This window comes from Anguilla anguilla, chromosome 3 (genome assembly GCF_013347855.1).
Source record: "Anguilla anguilla isolate fAngAng1 chromosome 3, fAngAng1.pri, whole genome shotgun sequence".
Classification (NCBI taxonomy): Eukaryota; Metazoa; Chordata; class Actinopteri; order Anguilliformes; family Anguillidae; genus Anguilla; species Anguilla anguilla.
In genome coordinates this window covers 5,060,975-5,080,974 of record NC_049203.1, presented here as the reverse complement: position 1 = coordinate 5,080,974, position 20,000 = coordinate 5,060,975, and the positions used below count along the sequence as shown (strand labels likewise).

General features: G+C 49.2%; 2 protein-coding genes across 4 annotated transcripts in view; both read left to right on the top strand.

Moving 5' to 3' along the window:
- dock11 (dedicator of cytokinesis 11) overlaps positions 1-13,164 on the top strand; it is a 72,957-nt gene extending 59,793 nt beyond the window's left edge. For all 3 annotated transcript variants that reach the window (XM_035407476.1, XM_035407478.1, XM_035407477.1), the window contains 9 exons: positions 529-635; positions 1,290-1,412; positions 2,102-2,215; positions 4,531-4,677; positions 5,142-5,352; positions 8,175-8,365; positions 9,018-9,118; positions 10,152-10,290; positions 13,038-13,164. In XM_035407476.1, coding sequence (XP_035263367.1) covers positions 529-635; positions 1,290-1,412; positions 2,102-2,215; positions 4,531-4,677; positions 5,142-5,352; positions 8,175-8,365; positions 9,018-9,118; positions 10,152-10,290; positions 13,038-13,127 — 1,223 coding nt within the window. In that variant the 3' untranslated portion in view covers positions 13,128-13,164. The remainder of the gene's footprint in view (positions 1-528; positions 636-1,289; positions 1,413-2,101; positions 2,216-4,530; positions 4,678-5,141; positions 5,353-8,174; positions 8,366-9,017; positions 9,119-10,151; positions 10,291-13,037) is intronic.
- A 4,394-nt stretch (positions 13,165-17,558) lies between these two features.
- The window catches only part of il13ra1 (interleukin 13 receptor, alpha 1), a 10,407-nt gene continuing 7,965 nt past the window's right edge, over positions 17,559-20,000 (top strand). The window contains exons 1-2 of the mRNA XM_035407475.1: positions 17,559-17,945; positions 19,369-19,502. Coding sequence (XP_035263366.1) covers positions 17,852-17,945; positions 19,369-19,502 — 228 coding nt within the window. The 5' untranslated portion in view covers positions 17,559-17,851. The remainder of the gene's footprint in view (positions 17,946-19,368; positions 19,503-20,000) is intronic.

The window sequence follows — 20,000 nt, the reverse complement described above, 5'->3', positions numbered from 1 at the left end:
GTTTTGTGCTTCAGTCTGATAGTCTAACGTTTATAGCTAGCGTAAAGTGTCTTTGAGACCATGAAAAGCGCTATATAAAATAAATGTATTATTATTATTATTATTATTATTATTATTATAGCTCTGCATGGAAACAGACATGCATGCCAGTCATTTAGTTTCCTGGTCATCCAGGTATTTTAGTTGGCCGTTAAACCCTAAGGTGTGAAACAGTGGGTCTGCTCTGATTAGTTTAGATTTGACCTGAGTTGGAAACAGTTCTGCCTGTCGACAGAGTTCACATATCCGTTTAAAATTTAAACAAATTTAGGCATAGTTAAAAAAAAAAAATTTAAAAAATTTATTTGTTTGTTTATTTTTTTATTTTAATTTTTTGTTAGCGGCCGCTAAAATTGTGCGCCGTCATGTTGTGCACCACAGATGAGCAGCGCTTGCCAAACGCTGTGGCGTTTTTGACGTCAACGCCCATTGCGCATTGGCCGGAATCCAAAACTAACGTTTTTCTGCTGGCTGTCGTCGTGTTCTCAGAGCTGTTTCCCAGCGGCCTGGCCGCGTTCAGGAAGATCACGCTGAACGTGGACGAGGAGGCCGCCATGAAGGAGGACTCGGGCATGCAGGACGTCTACTACAACGAGGTGCTGTGCTGTGGACCCTCCGGGCTACGTAAAAAGACCAATCGCGAATAAGGGGGTGGGTGGGGTGGGTGGGTGGGGTGGGGGGGGGCGGGGTATTGGATGGGGAGGGTCTCCAAACTGCGAGACCCAATATTATTACATATTTATTGGCTGAACCCCACTTCTGCTCCCGCGGTGAGGATTATGGGCCGAGCACCCTCACATTTAGTTCAGTCTGTCTGACAGGGAGTGTTCGGTGTGACGTGCGTGTGAGTGATGTCACCGCGGCCGCTGAGCGATAGTCACGGCGGTCACGGCGGAATGTCTGTGGGGGCTGCGTCGGGGGGAGTGATCTCACGGGGGACCCCGAAACGGTCGCGGTGTGTAAATCTGTGTGCGAGTGGCGTCATGGAAAAAAGGGCGAGACGGCGAAGCGAAGGCGCCAGGCCTCCTGGCTGGCAGGTTTCCGCGACAACGCTCAAAATAACGACTCCCCCCCGCGCTTGGCAACGGGCGATATTTGCGTATGTCTGAATGGACCGTAGCCTGCGTAGCTGCACGTAGCCCGCGTATGTTGCGTGCTGTGTACATCCTTCTGGATTGGAGCGTTTGCCCAGTGCCCTGCTGCGTGACCCTTTGAAAACCTGCTGGTACTGCGTTTGCGCCGTGCTGCAGGAGGTCCTGGTGGAGCACCTGGAGCTGTGCGTGGAGGGGCTGTGGAAGGCCGAGAGGTACGAGCTGATCACGCACGTCGCCAAGCTCAGCGCCCCCGTCTACGAGAAGCGCCACGAGTTTGAGGTAAGGGGGGGCGGGGGGTGCGGGGGTTGGGGGGACGGGGGGCGGGGGGCGGGGGAGCGAGGGGGTCTAAACTAGGCCAATGAAGTCAGGCAGAGCGTGTCCAGCTCTTAAAACACATTTTATTGCGCAGATGGGTTTGATTTTGTTTCAGTGTGCCTCGGAAGCCGATTTCTTAGAAAACGTTTTTGGATGGAACGCGCAGACACAGCCTGTCGCGGCGTATTTACAGTGGATTTTAAACGGCTGAGAGTGCAACCTGTTTCTGTTCGATGTTCACCTTCGCCGTCAGTGGCTGTCTCAGAGGGGATCCACCACCTCCAGTCCTGGAGGCCACAGGGTCTTCCAGGTTCTTTTGGGGGGGTTTTTTTTTCTTTCATTCAGTTGCTAATTAAGGCCTTGGGAACATGGTGTGTGAACTCACCAAGCATTTGAAAATGCTTCCCCACACACACACACACACACATGCACACACACACTCAAAGACACACACACACACACACACACATGCACACACACACTCAAAGACACACACACACACACACACACACATGGAAAACTGCGTTTTAAGCACAGATGTTTGAACGCTCTCGTGCTTGCGCGGGGGAGGTGTGGTGTCCGTGGAGACCAGTTTACAGTAAACGGGGCCTTTTTATTTATTTATTTTTTTTTTTTTTTTGTCTCCCGCGTAGAAGCTGAGCCGGCTCTACGACACTCTGCACCGCGCCTACGCCAAGGTCCTGGAGGTGATGCGCACCGGCCGAAGGCTCCTGGGGACCTACTTCAGAGTGGCCTTCTACGGCCAGGTGGGTGTGTCCTTCACACACACACACACACACACACACTCCTCTTCCTCACTTGTGTGGTCGGGGATTTCATCAGTTTGCATGCGCACGGGCGTGAGCTGGTGCAATAAGCAACCACGTTGTGTGCATGTGTGCGTGTGTGTGTGTGTATGTATGTGTGTGTGCACGTTTGTGTGTGCGTGTGTGTGTGTGTGTCTTTGAGTGTGTGTGTGCATGTGTGTGTGTGTGTGTGTGTGTCTTTGTGTGTGTGCGTGTGTCTTTGAGTGTGTGTGTGCATGTGTGTGTGTGTGTGTGTCTTTGAATGTGTGTGTGTGTGTGTGTGTCTTTGAGTGTGTGTGCATGTGTGTGTGTGTGTGTGTCTTTGAGTGTGTGTGTGTGTGTGTGTGTGTCTTTGAGTGTGTGTGTGCATGTGTGTGTCTTTGAGTGTGTGTGTGTGTGTGTGTCTGTGAGTGTGTGTGTGCATGTGTGTGTCTTTGAGTGTGTGTGTGTGTGTGTGTGTGTGTGTGTCTGTGAGTGTGTGTGTGCATGTGTGTGTCTTTGAGTGTGTGTGTGTGTGTGTGTGTGTGTGTGGTTTCCGGGCACCCAGCAGGTATTAGCAGCAGATGTAATATATCAGAGGGACCGTCACCCAGGGGGGACGAAACAGACTAACGCCAGACCCACAAACACAGCTGCTAGCCCTGCGTTGCTGACTCTGCTTATGAGAAGCTTTTCCCAAGACGGTCACATCTGGGCATTCAGAAGATGCTTTTATCCAGAACGACGCGCTCTGGATGACCCCCCTAGTTTCACCTCAGGCGCCGGGCTCTGGATGACCCCCCTAGTTTCACCTCAGGCGCCGGGCTCTGGATAACCCCCCTAGTTTCACCTCAGGCGCCTCGCTCTGGATAGCCCCCCTAGTTTCACCTCAGGCGCCTCGCTCTGGATGACCCCCCTAGTTTCACCTCAGGCGCCTCGCTCCGGGGCGATGCGGCAGAGCGGCAGCTGGAGCTCGACCCCACGAGGACCCGAGTTCCTGAGCGCCGTTCGTCCAGGCCGACGCCCGACGGGCACGGGCGTTAACTCCACATCTTTTTTCTTTTTCGGGGGGCCACGGTGAAATGGCCGCCCTGGCCCGGGTGGGTCCTGGACGAGAGGCGTCCTCATCCCCCCTTTCCCGGCCAACCCAAAAAAGCGTTCTCACGGCTATGACTTCAGCTTGCTTCGGCTTGGCCGCGGAGCTGTGGGAACATTCTGTGTTGGCTGTGTGAGAGGGGGTTTTTTGGGGGTTGACCCTCTCCCCACAATTCGCACACCACCGTAGCTCAGCGCTCTGATATCAGAATAATTAATACGTTATGTTACCCACCCCCCTCCCCCTCCCCCCCCAATTGGAAGGACAGAACAAAAACTATCCAGTCAAAAACAGTCAATCAATCAATCAGTCAATCCATCAATCAGTCAATCAATCAGTCAATCCATCAATCAATCAATCAGTCAATCCATCAATCAGTCAATCAATCAATCAATCAGTCAATCCATCAATCAATCAATCAATCAATCAGTCAATCCATCAATCAGTCAATCAATCAGTCAATCCATCAATCAATCAATCAGTCCCAGGGTGGGGCGACATAGCTCAGGAGGTAAGACCGATTGTCTGGCAGTCGGAGGATTGCTGGTTCAAACCCCACCCTGGGCATGTCGAAGTGTCCTTGAGCAAGACACCTAACCCCTAACCCCTAACTGCTCTGGCGAATGAGAGGCATCAATTGTAAAGCGCTTTGGATAAAAGCGCTATATAAATGCAGTCCATTTACCATTTACCATTCAATCCATCAATCAGTCAATCAATCAATCAGTCAATCCATCAATCAGTCAATCAGTCAATTTCCAGATGCTCAGCGTGCTTTACGGTGATCAGGGGGACGCTCGTCTCAGCAGCCGCCACCAGCGTGTTTCAGTATTGAGTTAACAAACGGTGACTTCAGGGGAATAAATAAAGTGAAATACAACACAATAAAATAAAGAGTCACATGACTTGCACGACTGCATGATGTCATTGTGAATGAATTTTACAGGAGGGAGCGCTCCTTATAAATCTCACCGGCTCCAGACAGGGGAGAAGAACCTTCTAGAAACTGAACCCCCCCCCCCCCAGCATTCTGTTTTTGGAAGGTTCTCCCCTGTCTGGAGTCGGTGGGATTTATCCGTTATGAGATACCTCCCCGTGCTGACTTCTCTTTAACTGCGCTGAGGGTGAGGGGGGCCAGCACTCCCTCCTGTAAAAATTTTTGGGCAGAACTTGTTCCCCCATTTTGTTTTTGTCTTCGCAGGGCTTCTTCGAGGAGGAGGACGGAAAGGAGTACATCTACAAGGAGCCGAAACTCACCGGGCTGTCCGAGATCTCCCACCGCCTCCTCGGCCTCTACGGGGACAAATTCGGAGCGGAAAACGTCAAGATCATTCAGGACTCCAACAAGGTGCGCCTCTGCCAAAAAAATTACACCTTCAAAAACATTCCACCTTCAAACAGTATGTTTTGAAACAGGTAATCCTGCAATGTTGCGAAGCATTCATGAAATGTTGCGAAGTTTTACTGGCAGTGGATATATTTTGTGATATAAGACACACACACAAAGACATGGACACACACACACATGCGCGCACACACACACACACACACACACAGACACGCACATGCACATACGCACACGCATGCACACACACACACAAGCACACAGGCACGCGTGTACGCATGCACGCTCACACACAAACACCTTGCATACACACTGTATACCGACACACACACATACTCACACACGTGCGCGCGCGTACACACACACACACACACTGTCACAGTTCCCCCTCGCGTGTCTGGGGGGTTCAGTTCCCCAACGTAGCGCCTTACAAAAAAATAACCCACGTCACACATGTCTCTCCTCAGGTGAACCCCAAGGACCTGGACCCCAAGTTTGCCCACGTGCAGGTGACCTTCGTGAAGCCCTACTTCGACGAGAAGGAGTCGGCGGAGAGGACGACGGGCTTCGAGAGGTGCCACAACGTCGGCCGCTTCGTGTTCGAGACGCCGTACACGCTGTCGGGGAAGAAGCACGGGGGCGTGGCCGAGCAGTGCAAGAGGAGGACCGTCCTCACCAGTGAGTCCCGCGCCCCGTTCGCCGGGTTCGGGTGGGTTTCGCGGGCCTGGGACCCCCACCCCCCAACCCCCAACCCCCCCATTCCATACCCCCCCCCAGCGGGGCTGTCTCCCGCTAGGCCGCGCAGCTTCAGCTCAGTTTGATTTGCACAGGGCTTTTTTTACAGAACAAAGACGCTTCGCAGCTTAAAGATCTGTAAGTCCGGGGTCCACATGCGCCGTCCGCAAAGCACGCTCACGTGAACCCCTGACTGACGTTTTATTTGTATAAAATTAAATTCAAATATTTAAATGTAGACCGTGCGACGGTGTGTGTTCGTCTGCATGACGGTGTGTGTTCGTCTGCATGACCGTGTGTGTTCGTCTGCGCGGCGGTGTGTGTTTGTCCGTGCGACGGTGTGTGTTTGTCCGTGCGACGGTGTGTGTTCGTCTGCGTGACCGTGTGTGTTCGTCTGCATGACGGTGTGTGTTCGTCTGCGTGACCGTGCGTGTTTGTCTGCGTGACCGTGCGTGTTCGTCCGTGCGACGGTGCGTGTTCGTCTGCGTGACGGTGCGTGTTCGTCTGCGTGACGGTGCGTGTTCGTCTGAGTGACTGTGCGTGTTCGTCTGCGCGACGGTGTGTGTTCGTCTGCATGACGGTGTGTGTTCGTCTGCGCGACGGTGTGTGTTCGTCTGCGTGACCGTGTGTGTTCGTCTGCATGACCGTGTGTGTTCGTCTGCGTGACCGTGTGTGTTCGTCTGCGTGACCGTGTGTGTTCGTCTGCGTGACCGTGTGTGTTCGTCTGCACGACGGTGTGTGTTCGTCTGCGTGACCGTGTGTGTTCGTCTGCACGACGGTGTGTGTTCGTCTGCGTGACCGTGTGTGTTCGTCTGCGTGACCGTGTGTGTTCGTCTGCACGACGGTGTGTGTTCGTCTGCACGACGGTGTGTGTTCGTCTGCGTGACCCAGCGTAAAAACTTGCCCGAGGCAGCTGCGGCCGGCCAGATGAAATTTTCGAAGAACGAAGTTTTGCAAGAAAGCGGAGGAAGTACAAACGGGGAAGGATGTGGAAACGGATGTGCAATCGCGAGTTACGCCACACCTCACCATACCTGACCGCACCCAGCCCCCTCCTGCCCCGCTCTCCATCTGCCTCACAGAGGAAGGCAGAGTTCTGGTTAAAAATGCAGAACTTTCCTGTTTCCAAAGGTACCGGTTCCCACACCGGCAAAAACAAAAAAAAAAAAAAAAAAATCTTGCACATGTTTTGGTCTCAGAATGAGACTTAGAATCTTTCTTTTTTTTTTCTCTGAAGTCAAAAATATTAGAAAAGCTGCTTCTGGCTTGACAAGTGAAATTTTCTTACCCCGTTTGGCGAATCTTGAATCAGGTCAGACTGTTTCACCCTGTTGGTGATACACATAAAAAACATAAATAAGACTGTAAATAGGACTAACAGTACTTATCTTTTGGTTTTTTTTACCATGCAGGAATGGTGACTGAATGACAGGGCCACGGGGAAAGATGTGATAACAGCTACTTATTGTGCGGGTTAGACCTCCGGGGGGGGGGGGGCGGGGATATGGCCGGGTCTGTAAAGAATGTGTCCGTTGGGGGGGGCCGGGCCGGGACGTGGGGGGTGGGGGGGGGCATTTCCGCGTTCGCTCCGTTTTCGTCGTCTTGCGCGTTTGGGCGGCGCCAGCGCTTCCCGCGTGCCTCTCATTCCTGCGCGCTGACGCGTCCCGCGAGCGTGTCGACGGACGCCGGGGGCCGTCTGCTCTGCCTCAATGGGACAGGGACAGAGCGGAGAGGCGAAAAGCCAACGCGGGCGGGTCGTTTGCCAAAACGCACCGCTGCGTCCTGCGGTTGTTGGGTCGAAAAAGAAACAATGTAACCCTGAGAGTTTTGTCTGCGGCGTTTGCATTCCGTTGCTCGCAAGCATTCGTTTGTGCGGGACGTTTACTCGCTGCGTTTAAGTATTTCGAACCGGGCACTCGTTCTGGGGTGCACGTGCAAAGCCAGAAAAAAAACTTGTTGAACCTCCAGCTTGATATTTGTCAAATGTCAGTTTGTCAGCTTTCGAGGTTAAGCTGTAACACAAATGTCATTTCCCTGACAGGAGCTTCAAGTGAAGTAAAGCAGCCTCAGTGTTTGTGCAAAGCGTGTTTACAAAGTGTTTTCAGCATTTTAGGAATCCGATCCGGCCACAAACCACCTCCATGGAAAGGTTTAATGATTAAATAGGTGTGGTTTCGTGTAGTATGGCCGTTAGGGCCTTATAACTCAGAGGTTGCAGGTTCCACTCCGAGGTGGTGCACTGCCATTGTACCGTTGAGCAAGGTGCTTAATGTGAACTCCCTCTGCCTACATGTCCAGCTGTATTAATGGAGTGTATCTAAAGACTGAAAGCTGTGTACGTTGTTCTGGATAAAAGCTTCTGCTGATGCTCTGCATGTAATGTAAAATAGTACAGAGCAAGTGTACTAGAGCCATGAAGTGCTCTTGACCTCTTGGCTCTCCATTTATGGTAAAATGGTAAATGGACTGCATTTATATAGCGCTTTTATCCAAAGCGCTTTACAATTGATGCCTCTCATTCGCCAGAGCAGTTAGGGATTAGTTGTCTTGCTCAAGGACACTTCGACACGCCCAGGGCGGGGTTTGAACTGGCAGCCCTCCGACTGCCAGACAATCGGTCTTACCTCCTGAGCTATGTCGCCCATTTACAGTCATCTCATAGCTGTTCTTACTGAACCGAGCTTCCCCTTTGATAAAGCTCCTCAGATGACATGCGGAAATAAGCAAGAAAAGGTTTGTCATCTGCCCCCTCCCCCCCCCCCCAGCCGCCAACACGTTCCCCTACGTGAAGAAGAGGGTGGAGGTTGTGGCGGAGAAGCAGGTGGAGCTGAAGCCCATCGATGTGGCCATTGACGAGATGAGGGACCGCACCACCGAGCTGCAGAAGCTGTGCTCCAGTCCCGAGCTGGACATGATCCAGCTGCAGCTCAAACTGCAGGGCTGCGTCTCTGTGCAGGTACCCCCTGACATCACCAGCACTGCGTGCACGTACCCCTGACATCACCAGCACTGTGTGCACTTACCTCTGACATCACCAGAAATGTGTGCACGCATCTATGACATCACCAGCACTGTGTGCACGTACCTCTGACATCACCAGCACTGTGTGCACTTACCTCTGACATCACCAGCAATGTCTGCACGTATCTATGACATCACCAACACTGAGTGCACGTGCCGCTGACATCACCATCGCCAGCACTGTGTGCACGTATCTATGACATCATCAGCACTGCATGCACGTACCCCTGACATCACCAGCAATGCATGCACATATCTATGACATCACCAGCACTGAGTGCACGTGCCGCTGACATCACCATCGCCAGCACTGCGTGCACATATCTATGACATCACCAGCACTGAATGCACGTGCCGCTGACATCACCATCACTGCGTGCACATACCCCTGACATCACCAGCACTGCGTGCACGTACCTCTGACATCACCAGCACTAGCACTGCATCATGTACCTCTGACCTGGATTGATTCGTTGTGTCTGAAGGGTAAACGCTAAAGGATGGATGAGTTACGAGTGAATCTGGTGAATGGATCGATTGGTTGTGTCTGATCGGTGGGTTCACGGAGGTGTGCGTCTCTCCTCCAGGTGAACGCGGGTCCGATGGCCTACGCCCAGGCCTTCCTCCACGATGACAAGTCCAGCCAGTACAGTAGTAAGAAGGTCAAGGAGCTGAAGGACATTTTCCGGTGAGGTCATTTTCCTTGGTAAGCGGGTGTGGTGGAGTAGCGAAAGCCAGCGGTGCCAAAAAAAAAGGCTTCGCTTAAAATTTGGACCGCTTGACAAAATTGAAAAAAACTGGAAAAAATTGGTGTGTAAAACAGGAAAAAACTGTGTGTTGCTAGATGAACAGATTGACCGTGTAAACACACCAATTTTGTTAAAATTTGACGTGTTAAAATTTGACATGTTGAGGTGATTGAGATGCATGGAAAGCCAAGCTTAGATTAGATTAAGGGGTGCATCACAATGTCAAGAGTATAACAGAACGTGTGAACACACTCAGGAAATGCCATTGCAGCGACACGCGCCCGGGTGCAATATGCAAATCTACATAAATTCCTGCCGTGCTATTGGCCGAGGTTCTTTCAAGTGTGTTTAAGCGAGCGACAATGCCATGTTGATATATTTTTTTTTTTTCTTGCTTTGTAAGCAGTCGGAAATAACCGCGATGAGAGGTCGTATTTTAAGACATTTCGGCAGCGGTGGCTGTCCATAGCAGAAGGACGAGGCGGCGACATGATGAATAGTTTCAGCAGCTCTGTGCCTATTCTGACCCTTCCAAAGAGATGATTAATGGGCCCCACAGAGTTCCCTCCTGGAGGTTTTTGTTCCCAGACCCACGATATTTCCCTCTAATGATGCTGATCCATTGTGGCTATTAGAAGGTACTACTATTGTCCTTACTTGCCGCTGGTTGCCGTGGAAACACAGCACTCTGGATGAGGCTAGATGTTTGGGTTTTTTTGGAAGCCGTAAGGGTTTCCCATAAAAAGGAAAGCATCAAGAAGGTCTTGGCAGTGCTCTGTGTTTACGGTGGATGTTCTTGTGAGTTCAAGAGAAGAGAACGATGGGACTAGTTTCACAGTGTTTATGGAAAGATGGGACGAGGAGGGGTGAGCAGTGGCTGGTTCCTGATCCCGTGATGTGCCCCTCCCCCCCCCCCACCCCTTCCTCCCATCCACCCCCCCCTCCCCCTCCCCCTCCCCCCCCCCCCCGCAGGAGTTTTGTCCAGGCCTGCAGTGTGGCGTTGGACATCAACGAACGCCTCATCAAGGAGGATCAGTTTGAGTACCAGGAAGGGCTGAAGGCCAACTTCAAGGACATGGTGAAGGAGCTCTCTGACATCATCCATGAGCAGGTGAGGGACGGCTGCTGTCCACTCTGTGGGGACCTACTCCTCCAATTCTGCACTGTGGACCGTTAGCGGCGATGCTAGCCCTCATGTTAGCGGCTGAACTCGTGTGCAGCATTCCTTGAAAGCAAAATTGATAAGCAGGAGCGATAGAGTGCGTTCTGGCAGGGGCAACCCATGAAAAACACATTACATTGGAGGCCCACCACCCCAGGCTGCCCCATCCCTGCACAATTACAGCACAATTTTTTTTGAGGGCCTCTTCCAGTCAGGGCCCTTGGAATGATCCTAATCCCCCCCCCCCCCCCCCCCCCCCCCCCCCCCCCCCCCCCCCCCCCCCCCCCCCCGCCATATGGCTCACATACCACAACGCATTCTCTTCCAGTAGGGTCTCCTGAGGTCTAGTAAACAGACTAATGCACTGATCCGGTAAATACGATGATAAGCGAGCATCGGCAGACCACAGGACTGCATTACCAACGGGAACAGCTGTCCGAATCTGAGAAGCAGCGGTTGAGCTGCTCCGGTCGGCGATGCAGTAATGCAGTTCTGTGGCCTCGCGGTCAAAACCCGAGGTTCTGAACCGCAGCAGATTGACCGAAAGTGCAGCAGCATCTGCAGACGCTCCACGGGGTTCTTGCTGTGTTTCAGCGAGGGGTTGTCTGGTAGCACCCCCCACACCCCCCCCCAACCCCCACCCACCCCCAATACAACAACTTGAGATTCAGGACAAGCTAAAAGAATTTTGTCCCATCTCCTGCTCACCAAAATCTTTTTCCTGAGACCCAGGTTCCACTATGCTGATTGGCTGAGTGTCTCGTCAAACTAAAAAAAAAATTTTAATGGCCAGTTGTGCAAATGCCCTCTATCAGATGCGATTGAGATTACTTAGCCTACACTACTGACGCATTTCGCCCATCAGTTAAGCGTACGGAGTAAAAAAATGTGAGTCACGGTGTGATCTTCAGTCACTGTCTGTGTCTGATAAGAAGAGTGGATCATGTGTATGCTTCTACCCTTGTTTTCCGGACGAATGACATGGCTAAATTCACTCGAGCGGATCAAATCGAGCAACAAACTCTACACCAGGCAGACGAAAAGGATAAATTAAATTAGGAATTTCATTCTTAAATTAAGATTCTCAACAGGGTGGCGAATCCATCCAGCCCCTAACAGGTCTATTGAGGTAGCTCTGGCGTTTTGTGGTCTGAACTATGGAAAATATCTATTGGTAGTTCAGGCCGTTAGTTTAGTGGTGATCCAAGAAAAATGCATCAGTCCTGTGTCTCTCAATGGGACCAGCTGGTCATTTTTAAATTTTTTCAGATCATGGACCACCAGCCGGAGCCCTCCCAAATCTGGAACACGGACTGAAGTAAAAAAAAAAAAAAAGATCTGCTCAAGGTTTTACTCAGCGCAGTTATCCAGCACAACACAGTAATCCCGTGTCATGAAATATCCCTCTGGTGATTAAAGAGCCAAAGTATTACTGCATGCTTTTCTTTCCATTTGGAAACTTTATTTATATTAATATTTTAAAATATTGTGCATGACTACAGCATATCGCTCTGTTGTGAAAGGCAACTGTACAGCTGTACATGTGCTGAAGGGCCTCTCTCACGGTTACAACAACAGTGCCGTCCGCCTGGGTATCGAACCTACAACCTTGGAGTCACAAGCCCGGGTCCCTAAGCATTGTGCCCCACTGTCTCTCTCGTTGCCCTGGTCAGACATAACGGCCTCGTCCCGTTTGGTTTACGCTCCCCGGCTTCGCCTGTCGAACCTTTCTGAAGTCACGTTCGAGCCCTCTGGGTTCCTGTGAGAAGGCCCGTGGCACGTCTCTGAAATATTTTTAACTTCGTCCTCACCAAGAAATGAGAGACACTGAAAAAACCCACAGACACGCGCGTGTGTGTGCTCGTCAAAACGGTTTGGGGAAAATACGCAGCTCCAGTGCCAGTAAGGGACGCCGCTGCTAGCCCCCTGTGGGGGGGGGGGAGGGGGCGGGCGGTGCAAACGCAGGTATTTCACGGGGAAACCAGACACCTGAGCAAAGGTGAATTAACACACAGGTATGACTGGCTGGGTGCAGAAAGTTCAAGTACTTTTTGGCAGTGCCGCACAGGAAAGCACCCCAATCTGGATTCAAACCTGCATCCGCTCGAGCGAACTTCCCCAAACTGCTGTTCCGTGGTGCTCGCTGCTGTCAGATCTGATGATTCGTCTAACTTCACTTCTCTCTTCTGTTTTTCTTTCCTCTCTAAAACATGCTGGCCCAACTCCTCAGATATAAGGACAGCGTAGGTAATATAACAAACTCAAACGAATGACCTTTGTTTGGACGCCTGTTCGGTGACTCACGACTGACGCATGTTTTGCCGAAGACCTCATTGCCTGTCGCGCGGAAGCCGCTAGCCTAGAGCAGCGGTCCCCGAATCTCTCCCTCGAGTGCCCTCGACCGGATCCAGGTGTTTGATGTGCTCCACCCGACGCGCACCTGATGGAGCTAATCAGGCGCCTCCTTAAGTTGTGCCAGGTGTGCTTGAGGTGGAGCGCACCAGAGATCTGGAATCCGGCTGGGGGGGGGTGCCTGAGGGGGGGATTTGGGAGCTGCTGTCCCATTTGAGTTAGCATGGCTGATGTGGTGACCGTGTGTGTTCCACTGTGTTTTTTTTGATCCTGTGGTTTGTGTCGTTTCGTGCTGCGGTCCAGGCCTCTGACCGGCGCCTGCGTTTGTGTTGTGGTCCCCACAGATCTTCCAGGAGGACATGATGCGCTCCCTGCTGCAGAACTCCATGCACGTGTTCCGCGTCATCAGCGGGACGTCCCCCGACCTGGACTGAGACCCTGCCGTCACCCCCCGCCCCCCCCCCCCTACCCCCAAACCACCACCCCCCGCCCCGCCCCGCCCTCCAGCCCCCGCCCCGCCCTTTTCCTCCAGAAGTGCTTCGCTGACACCAGCTCTGCAGGCACCGCCAGTGAGCCCAAACCCCAGCTTCTGACACTGGCACAGTGTCGCAACAGCGGTTCACCGCACAGAATTGCATTCTGGGTGCTCCCACTGAAGAAATCGGGGTGCTCACCTGCAGTCCCTCAGTCGCTCGCTCGGCCCAAACCCTTCGTGCGGATCTGGGTTGGCACGGCGTGTTTCTCAACACCTCGAGATGCGCTGGCGCTTTTGCTCGGGCCACTGATTTTGGCAGCAAGGAGAGCGCTGCGCCCACGCACTGGGCGCGGTGCCAGCCGCTGACTCATCGGCCCTGCCTGACCAGTTGTGTCTTTAGTCACGCGATCGCGAGGAGCCCTTACGGGCGTGGTCGCTCCGCAACGGAAAAAAAAAAAAAAAAAAAGCCGGCAGCCTCTGCATAGTCCGGTCAGTCTGCGCAGTTCTGCAAGGTTCTGTGTGGTGCTGCACAGTTATGCGGGGTTCTGAGTGGTTCTGCGTGGTTCTACATGGTTCTGCACAGTTCTACACGGTTCTGCGTGGTTCTATGTGGTTCCACATGGTTCTGAGTGGTTCTACATGGTTCTATGTGGTTCTACATGGTTCTGCGTGGTTCTATGTGGTTCTACATGGTTCTGTGTGGTTCTATGTGGTTCTACATGGTTCTGGTTCTGTGTGGTTCTGCATGGTTCTATGTGGTTCTGCATGGTTCTGTGTGGTTCTATGTGGTTCTGCGTGGTTCTGTGTGGTTCTGCATGGTTCTGTGTGGTTCTGCATGGTTCTGAGTGGTTCTACATGGTTCTATGTGGTTCTACATGGTTCTGAGTGGTTCTATGTGGTTCCACATGGTTCTGCACAGCTTTGTGTGGTTCTGCGCGGTTCAGCACAGTTTTGAGGGGCCTTGCGTAGCTGCAGCTTCTGGGCGTTCCGGGCGGCCCGGATGTCAAACCGCAGCCCGTGCTCCGGGACGAGGGTCAGTCCCGTTTCAGTTTTGGGGCGATTCAGAAAATAAATTTAGATTCATGAAATATATATATATATATATATATATATATATATATATTTTTTTTTTAATACCCAGTATTGCTCTATGGATATTTTTCTATTTATCTTTCCCTCTGAATATGTTCACTATGACGCTCTGCTGCCAGGAGGGGGGGGTCGAAGAGGTGTGGGTGGGGCATCTGAAGCCCAGGCGCGGGTCATACGGTTTCCATGGCGATAATGGGGCACACAGGTGACCTCACCCCAGGTGTAGGACGTGGGTCTTCAGCCCACAGCAGCCCCCAGTCTACGGGCCACTGCAACTGAGGGAGGATGATGAAACATTAAAACAGAACCAAAGCACTTGGAAATTTTGGCTTTGTAAAAACAAAGCGAATGTAAAAATGTAAACGCGGAAAAGAGGCTACAGGACTATCACTTCTCTGGCTGCGAATAGCAACCAGATGCCTTTCTACAAAAAAAGGGATTTATCAACAAGTAGATAACATTACATATAAGATACAATGAGCCAAAAGCACCTTCAGCCAAAAGCACTTCAAAGTGCCGTCAGACTCAGTCCACATGAGAATGTAGCAGAAGTATTAATGGTGGTCCAAACTGCTGCCACTATGCAAGCTGTTCTTCCTCTCTCCCACAACTCCTCCACAGCTCCTTCATCTTCCTCGTGGCTTGGCCACGCCCTTCACCCTTATCCTGTTTGGAAGTGCCCGTTTGGGTGTGTGCGTTTTTTGTGTGTGTGTGTGTGTGTGTGGGTGTGTGTGTGCGTATGCACACTTGTATGCGCATGCATGCGCGTGCGTGTGTGTACATGTGTGCGTGTGCCTGCGTGCGTGCATGCATGTGTGTGTGTGTGTGTGTATGTGTGTTCGTGTGTGTATCTCTGTGCCTCTGTCCTTTTGAACAAGTTGTACATGAAAAAACTCATGCAGGAAACCAAACTGCTGACTGTTCACTTTCGTCACGTATATCAGGGCGATGGAAAGGACTTTCTCCATCCCCTTTTCTCTAACTTTAGCCAACTTTAGTGTGGTTCTTTTTTTAAGGAAGAGACTAATCATTTCCGGAACCAAATTAGTCATTTCCGTGAATGACTTAGCCTAAGAACTTCCAGTTACCGTAGAACTCAGTTGGCCTTCCAAGGTGTACATGCAGCTAACAAACAAGTTCTTGCAAAAAAAAGTCTGCATTGACAAGCGTTTTAGTCTTGGACTTAAAGAGAGAGACTTAAAATCTTTTTTTCTCTCAAGTAGAAAATATTCGTTTTTTTATTAAGTTACTGTCTGCTTGACAAATGAAATTTTCCTACCCGATTGACAAATCTTGAAACGAGTTATACCGTCTCACCTCACTTGGCAATGTTTTTGTCTTATTCAGAAAAAAAAGTAACAGACATGATTTTGAGCCTAAATATGTGACTAAAATACTTGTTGAGATTGACTTTTTTTTTTTTTTTTTTGGTTTTTGCCATGGGATTGCAAACAGTGGCCCCTCTGGGCGCAGAATGGCACTTGGCCGTCTCACCTGTGCAGTCTTGCCGCGTAACAGCTGCCCGTCTTATCTTATGTACAACAAGACCAGGTCAAAACCTAGCATATTGCTGGACCTGACACACTTCATCCGGCCGACCAGTGGCGTAACTTCATAACTCAGCCGACCAATGGTGTAACTTCGTCACTCACTCACTCGGTCACTCAGTCACAGACATTCGCGTCCACAGGGCAGCCAAAAAAATAAAATTAAATAAAAACACTCAGGCGTTTGGCTGGGGAAGGCGCCCAGCGCCCGTATCAACAGAGGGCCACAATGGGAACGGGGGGAGTAAATACTGCCTGTCACCCAAAACCCCGTAACGCTGATGCCATTTTAAGGAATCGTGCTGCCTGTACAGGTGTGTTCCCATGGACTCTACTGATCATTGGCAGGTGGCCCCGGCTGATTATCAGCAATGTGTGGAACGGGGCCTCCTCCAGATGACCCGAAGATCTGTGAATCCGCACTGCCTGGCTTGGTCAGGAATGGAGTCAGCCTGTGTGGCACTGTGTCCCGCCAGGAGATGACGGGGAAACTGTCAGCCCCGCTCGATAAAATTCTTAATTTGAATGTGCTACCGACTGCTAGAAGTGCGGGTCAGTGTCCTGGTGTTAATGTGCTACCGACTGCTAGAAGTGCGGGTCAGTTTCTGGTGTTAATGTGCTACCAACTGCAACTAGTGCGGGTCAGTTTCTGGAGTGAAAACATTGTGCATTTGAGATCGTGTGGTGTGTGACACAGCACAGACGCTAAAACCCCCTCCCTCTGTTCTGTCGTTTGTAATTCGGCCTTTTGACATGTTGTTCTGGAATCTTCATTCCTAGTGGTTCCTTCCCAGACAACGTTTGTTTCGGATTTCGTGGTTTCCTTCCCAAAAACAAAAAAAAAAAAAGAAGAAAAGTAGTATTGTTTGGAGCTATATGCATTTTTATCTTTCAGTGTTTTTTAATTTAATTTGGGAGTATAATAAAAAATAACTTTACTCCTTCCATTTATTTCACTGAATCAGGCAGACGTTGACGCCTGGTAAAAGTGGGTTTCTATATTTGGAGGGTATCGGTTGAGGGGGGGGGGGGGGGGGGGGTGATTTTAGGATGTAGCCTAATACCCTTTGTTAAAGTGCGTAATCACTGCTCTTTGCACGGGGTCTTCGGCGGGAAAACTACTTCGCTATCCTTACCTGACTGTATCCGATGTGGCGTAAGACAGGAATGATGTAGCCTGCTACTTATCCCCTTCGTCTCGTGCAGCTGGCACATTCTGTCTCCTCAGGAACATCACCCTTGACCTTGAGGTACCTAGACTTACGTGCTGTTATACAGTATTTCACAAGTGCTGCACTGAAAAAAAAAAAACAAAGTATATGCAGATTTCTATTATATAATGTAAAGTTGTAAAATATAAATTGCGTATGTATGTAGGCTATTCGTAGGCTATATATTGGCCTAGTGCTGATGCAACTCCTTGAAGAGACTGTGTTACTTTGTGTATTTTCTTTTTATTGCATTGTATATTAGTTCACATGCCTGTTCAAAGATACTTTTTAAACATTTTTTAAATAAACTGCTTTTTGAAAAGCAACGCCTTGTTTTTGGTGTGGGTGTGCTCTGGAACTTGCTCGCAATTCCAAAATTGTTTTCGCTACCTATGGGAATTGTTTAGCCTACTGTTTTAGGCTATCACACTTTTGAAAACACTTAGACCGTCTTAAATGCTCAAAAAAAATAGGCTATAGTCTATGGGTTAATAAAAGCGGATGCAATCAGTTAAAACCATGCCACACAGTAGTCGACAGTGAAAGTGTTAATATAGCTAGCAACTAACCGCGAAGTAGGCTACTAGCGACAGCAGTCCTACGCCCTCCTCCTAATCTGCTTTCCCATCATCCGTTTTCAGTTGCTCTAGTAATTTGTCGGGACAACACGGAAATTGTTCATCTCGAGTTCTGAAGATCAACGGCTTCTGGAAGACCGTCTTTATGGCTTGTGTTCTTTTTATTTACGATTTTATTTTTCGACCTTGGCCATAATAGAGTCACTGTGTCATAAAGTCAAGAAAGATTATTTGAAATTCCGAGGATTGTACAAAATGAACTCGGCGATTAGCGCGGACCTCCTGTTCAAGGGATTTTTCCTACTTACTTCTTGCTGGGCGGCTTTTGCTTCGGTGCCAAGCGAAACTGGTAAATGTTATTTATTTACTTTTAACTTTTTAATTTTTAATATTCCAAAACACTAGCCAGTTTGAGTATATTTAACTGGACGAAATAAATTAATCCGATTTAATAGTTTTAAACAATTGGAGGTATAGGAAATACGGGAATGGAAAAAAAGGCAATTCCGTGAACTGTAGCCAAATAGAGTTCCCGCAAGTGACGTCGATGTGTTGCGAAGCTTTTACAGTAGGCTAATGCTCACATAGCATATATATATATATATATATATATATATATATATATATATATATATTAGTATCACTGTGGTATTTGTTTACAATCTAATCTTTCAGGTGAGAAAAGTGCCTTTGCTGGGGTAAATTTAACTGTACATGTTCATAATTACTGTGCAGCATAATTATTTCAAATGGAATAATAAAATACTTCTGATTGGAGAACAAAACTGCTGTTTGCTACCTATGCTACGATCGAACTGTGGTGTGCTGAAATTTAACTCCCTGGCAGAATTTAGCGTTCTTAGAACTCTTTCTGTTCTCTCAAGTACCTAGCCTACCGGACCAGTCGATAGCCTACGCATCTTAACTTTTTATTCACGGAGTGAGTTTTTGGTCGCCCAAAATGAAATTGAACAAGCTAAATGATTAATCGTTGCCAGTGTCATCAAATGTTTTAGGCATACAGAAGTTCAAATGTATGACCGGTCGTTCCTGTCTGTCGAGCACCGCATTTCTCTGGTACCACCAAAATGAGGTAGCCTACATTTCACATTGATTTGCACGAGCGGGCTGTCTACCACCTGGAACAACCTTTGTGTGAAAAGAACTTATCTTAAGGTTGCAGATTCAATCCCCAGTTAGGACTCTGTCGTTGTACCTTTGAGCAAGGTAGGCCTACTTAACCTGAATTGCTTTAGTAGCCTATATAACCTGTGTATGTCTCCCTGGATCGCAACCTCTTGGCTACTGAATTCCCGTGCCGGAGTGTAGACGTCATATGACTCTACGGCGTGAAGTTATTCGTAATTGGGACCAATTGACGAATAAGCTTATCTTTACAAATGCAAGTATATTCTACCAATATTAACTACAAATATATGCATGTGTATTTGTAGTAGTATGTAGGAATACATAATCGAATCCCGAATGTCATTCTTCCTCCGTTGCACATAAATTCACTAATCGTTGCGATTACCCCTGTAGCCTGAATGGTAAAATGTTAGAATCGACTCTGACAGAGTAGGCTACATTTGATCCCTCGTGGAATCATATATAAACTCCGTTCGAGTTCATTTGACAGTTTAAAAATAATTACTGCGCGAGCACGTGAGACATTTTTAAAGAATCGCGTGGACGTTGATCCCAGGCAAGTCTGTGCAACTTTAGTTCATGAATACCGTTTTAAATTCGGTGCGCGTCGTTTTTCTTTCCAGGCTCGCTCCCTCCGCCGAGTCACCTGACCGTGAACTTCAGCAGTGATTTCTGCGTGAACTTGTGGTGGAGCCCGCCGGAGAATTTGAGCGCCAGCGCACCTGCCGTTAAATACTTAATAACGGCAACTACGCAGGTGAGGGTCGACGTATTTCTTTGCTGTGTTCATTTACTTTTCAGACGCATTTAAATGAGGCTGAAACTGTCCAAAGCAACTGAATCAACGTGGGGCTCCGAAGTGGGTTTTAAAGTAAATTCAACGGTACTGTTTACGAGAAGACTCCTGTTTGATGAGCCATTATGTGAAATGGCGTCTGAAGAAGTGGTCAGAACGTTTAATACAATCATTGGATCGATCTGCGACAAACCGAAAGTAAAATGAAAAAAAAAAAATATTTAAAAATGTGATGGACCACAGAATGACAATTACGATAACAATGTAATCAATATTTTTTTTTAAATGCATTGGAACTTGTGAAATTCTGAATGTATAATACTATATATAGGCTATATATATTCCAAGTCAGCACAAGTATTGGGACAATTGGCCATCCGCTGTTTCAAATTATACCATATTTCATAATTATTTATAAACGGAAAGCTGTATGTGTCAGCTTTCCATTTATAAATAATT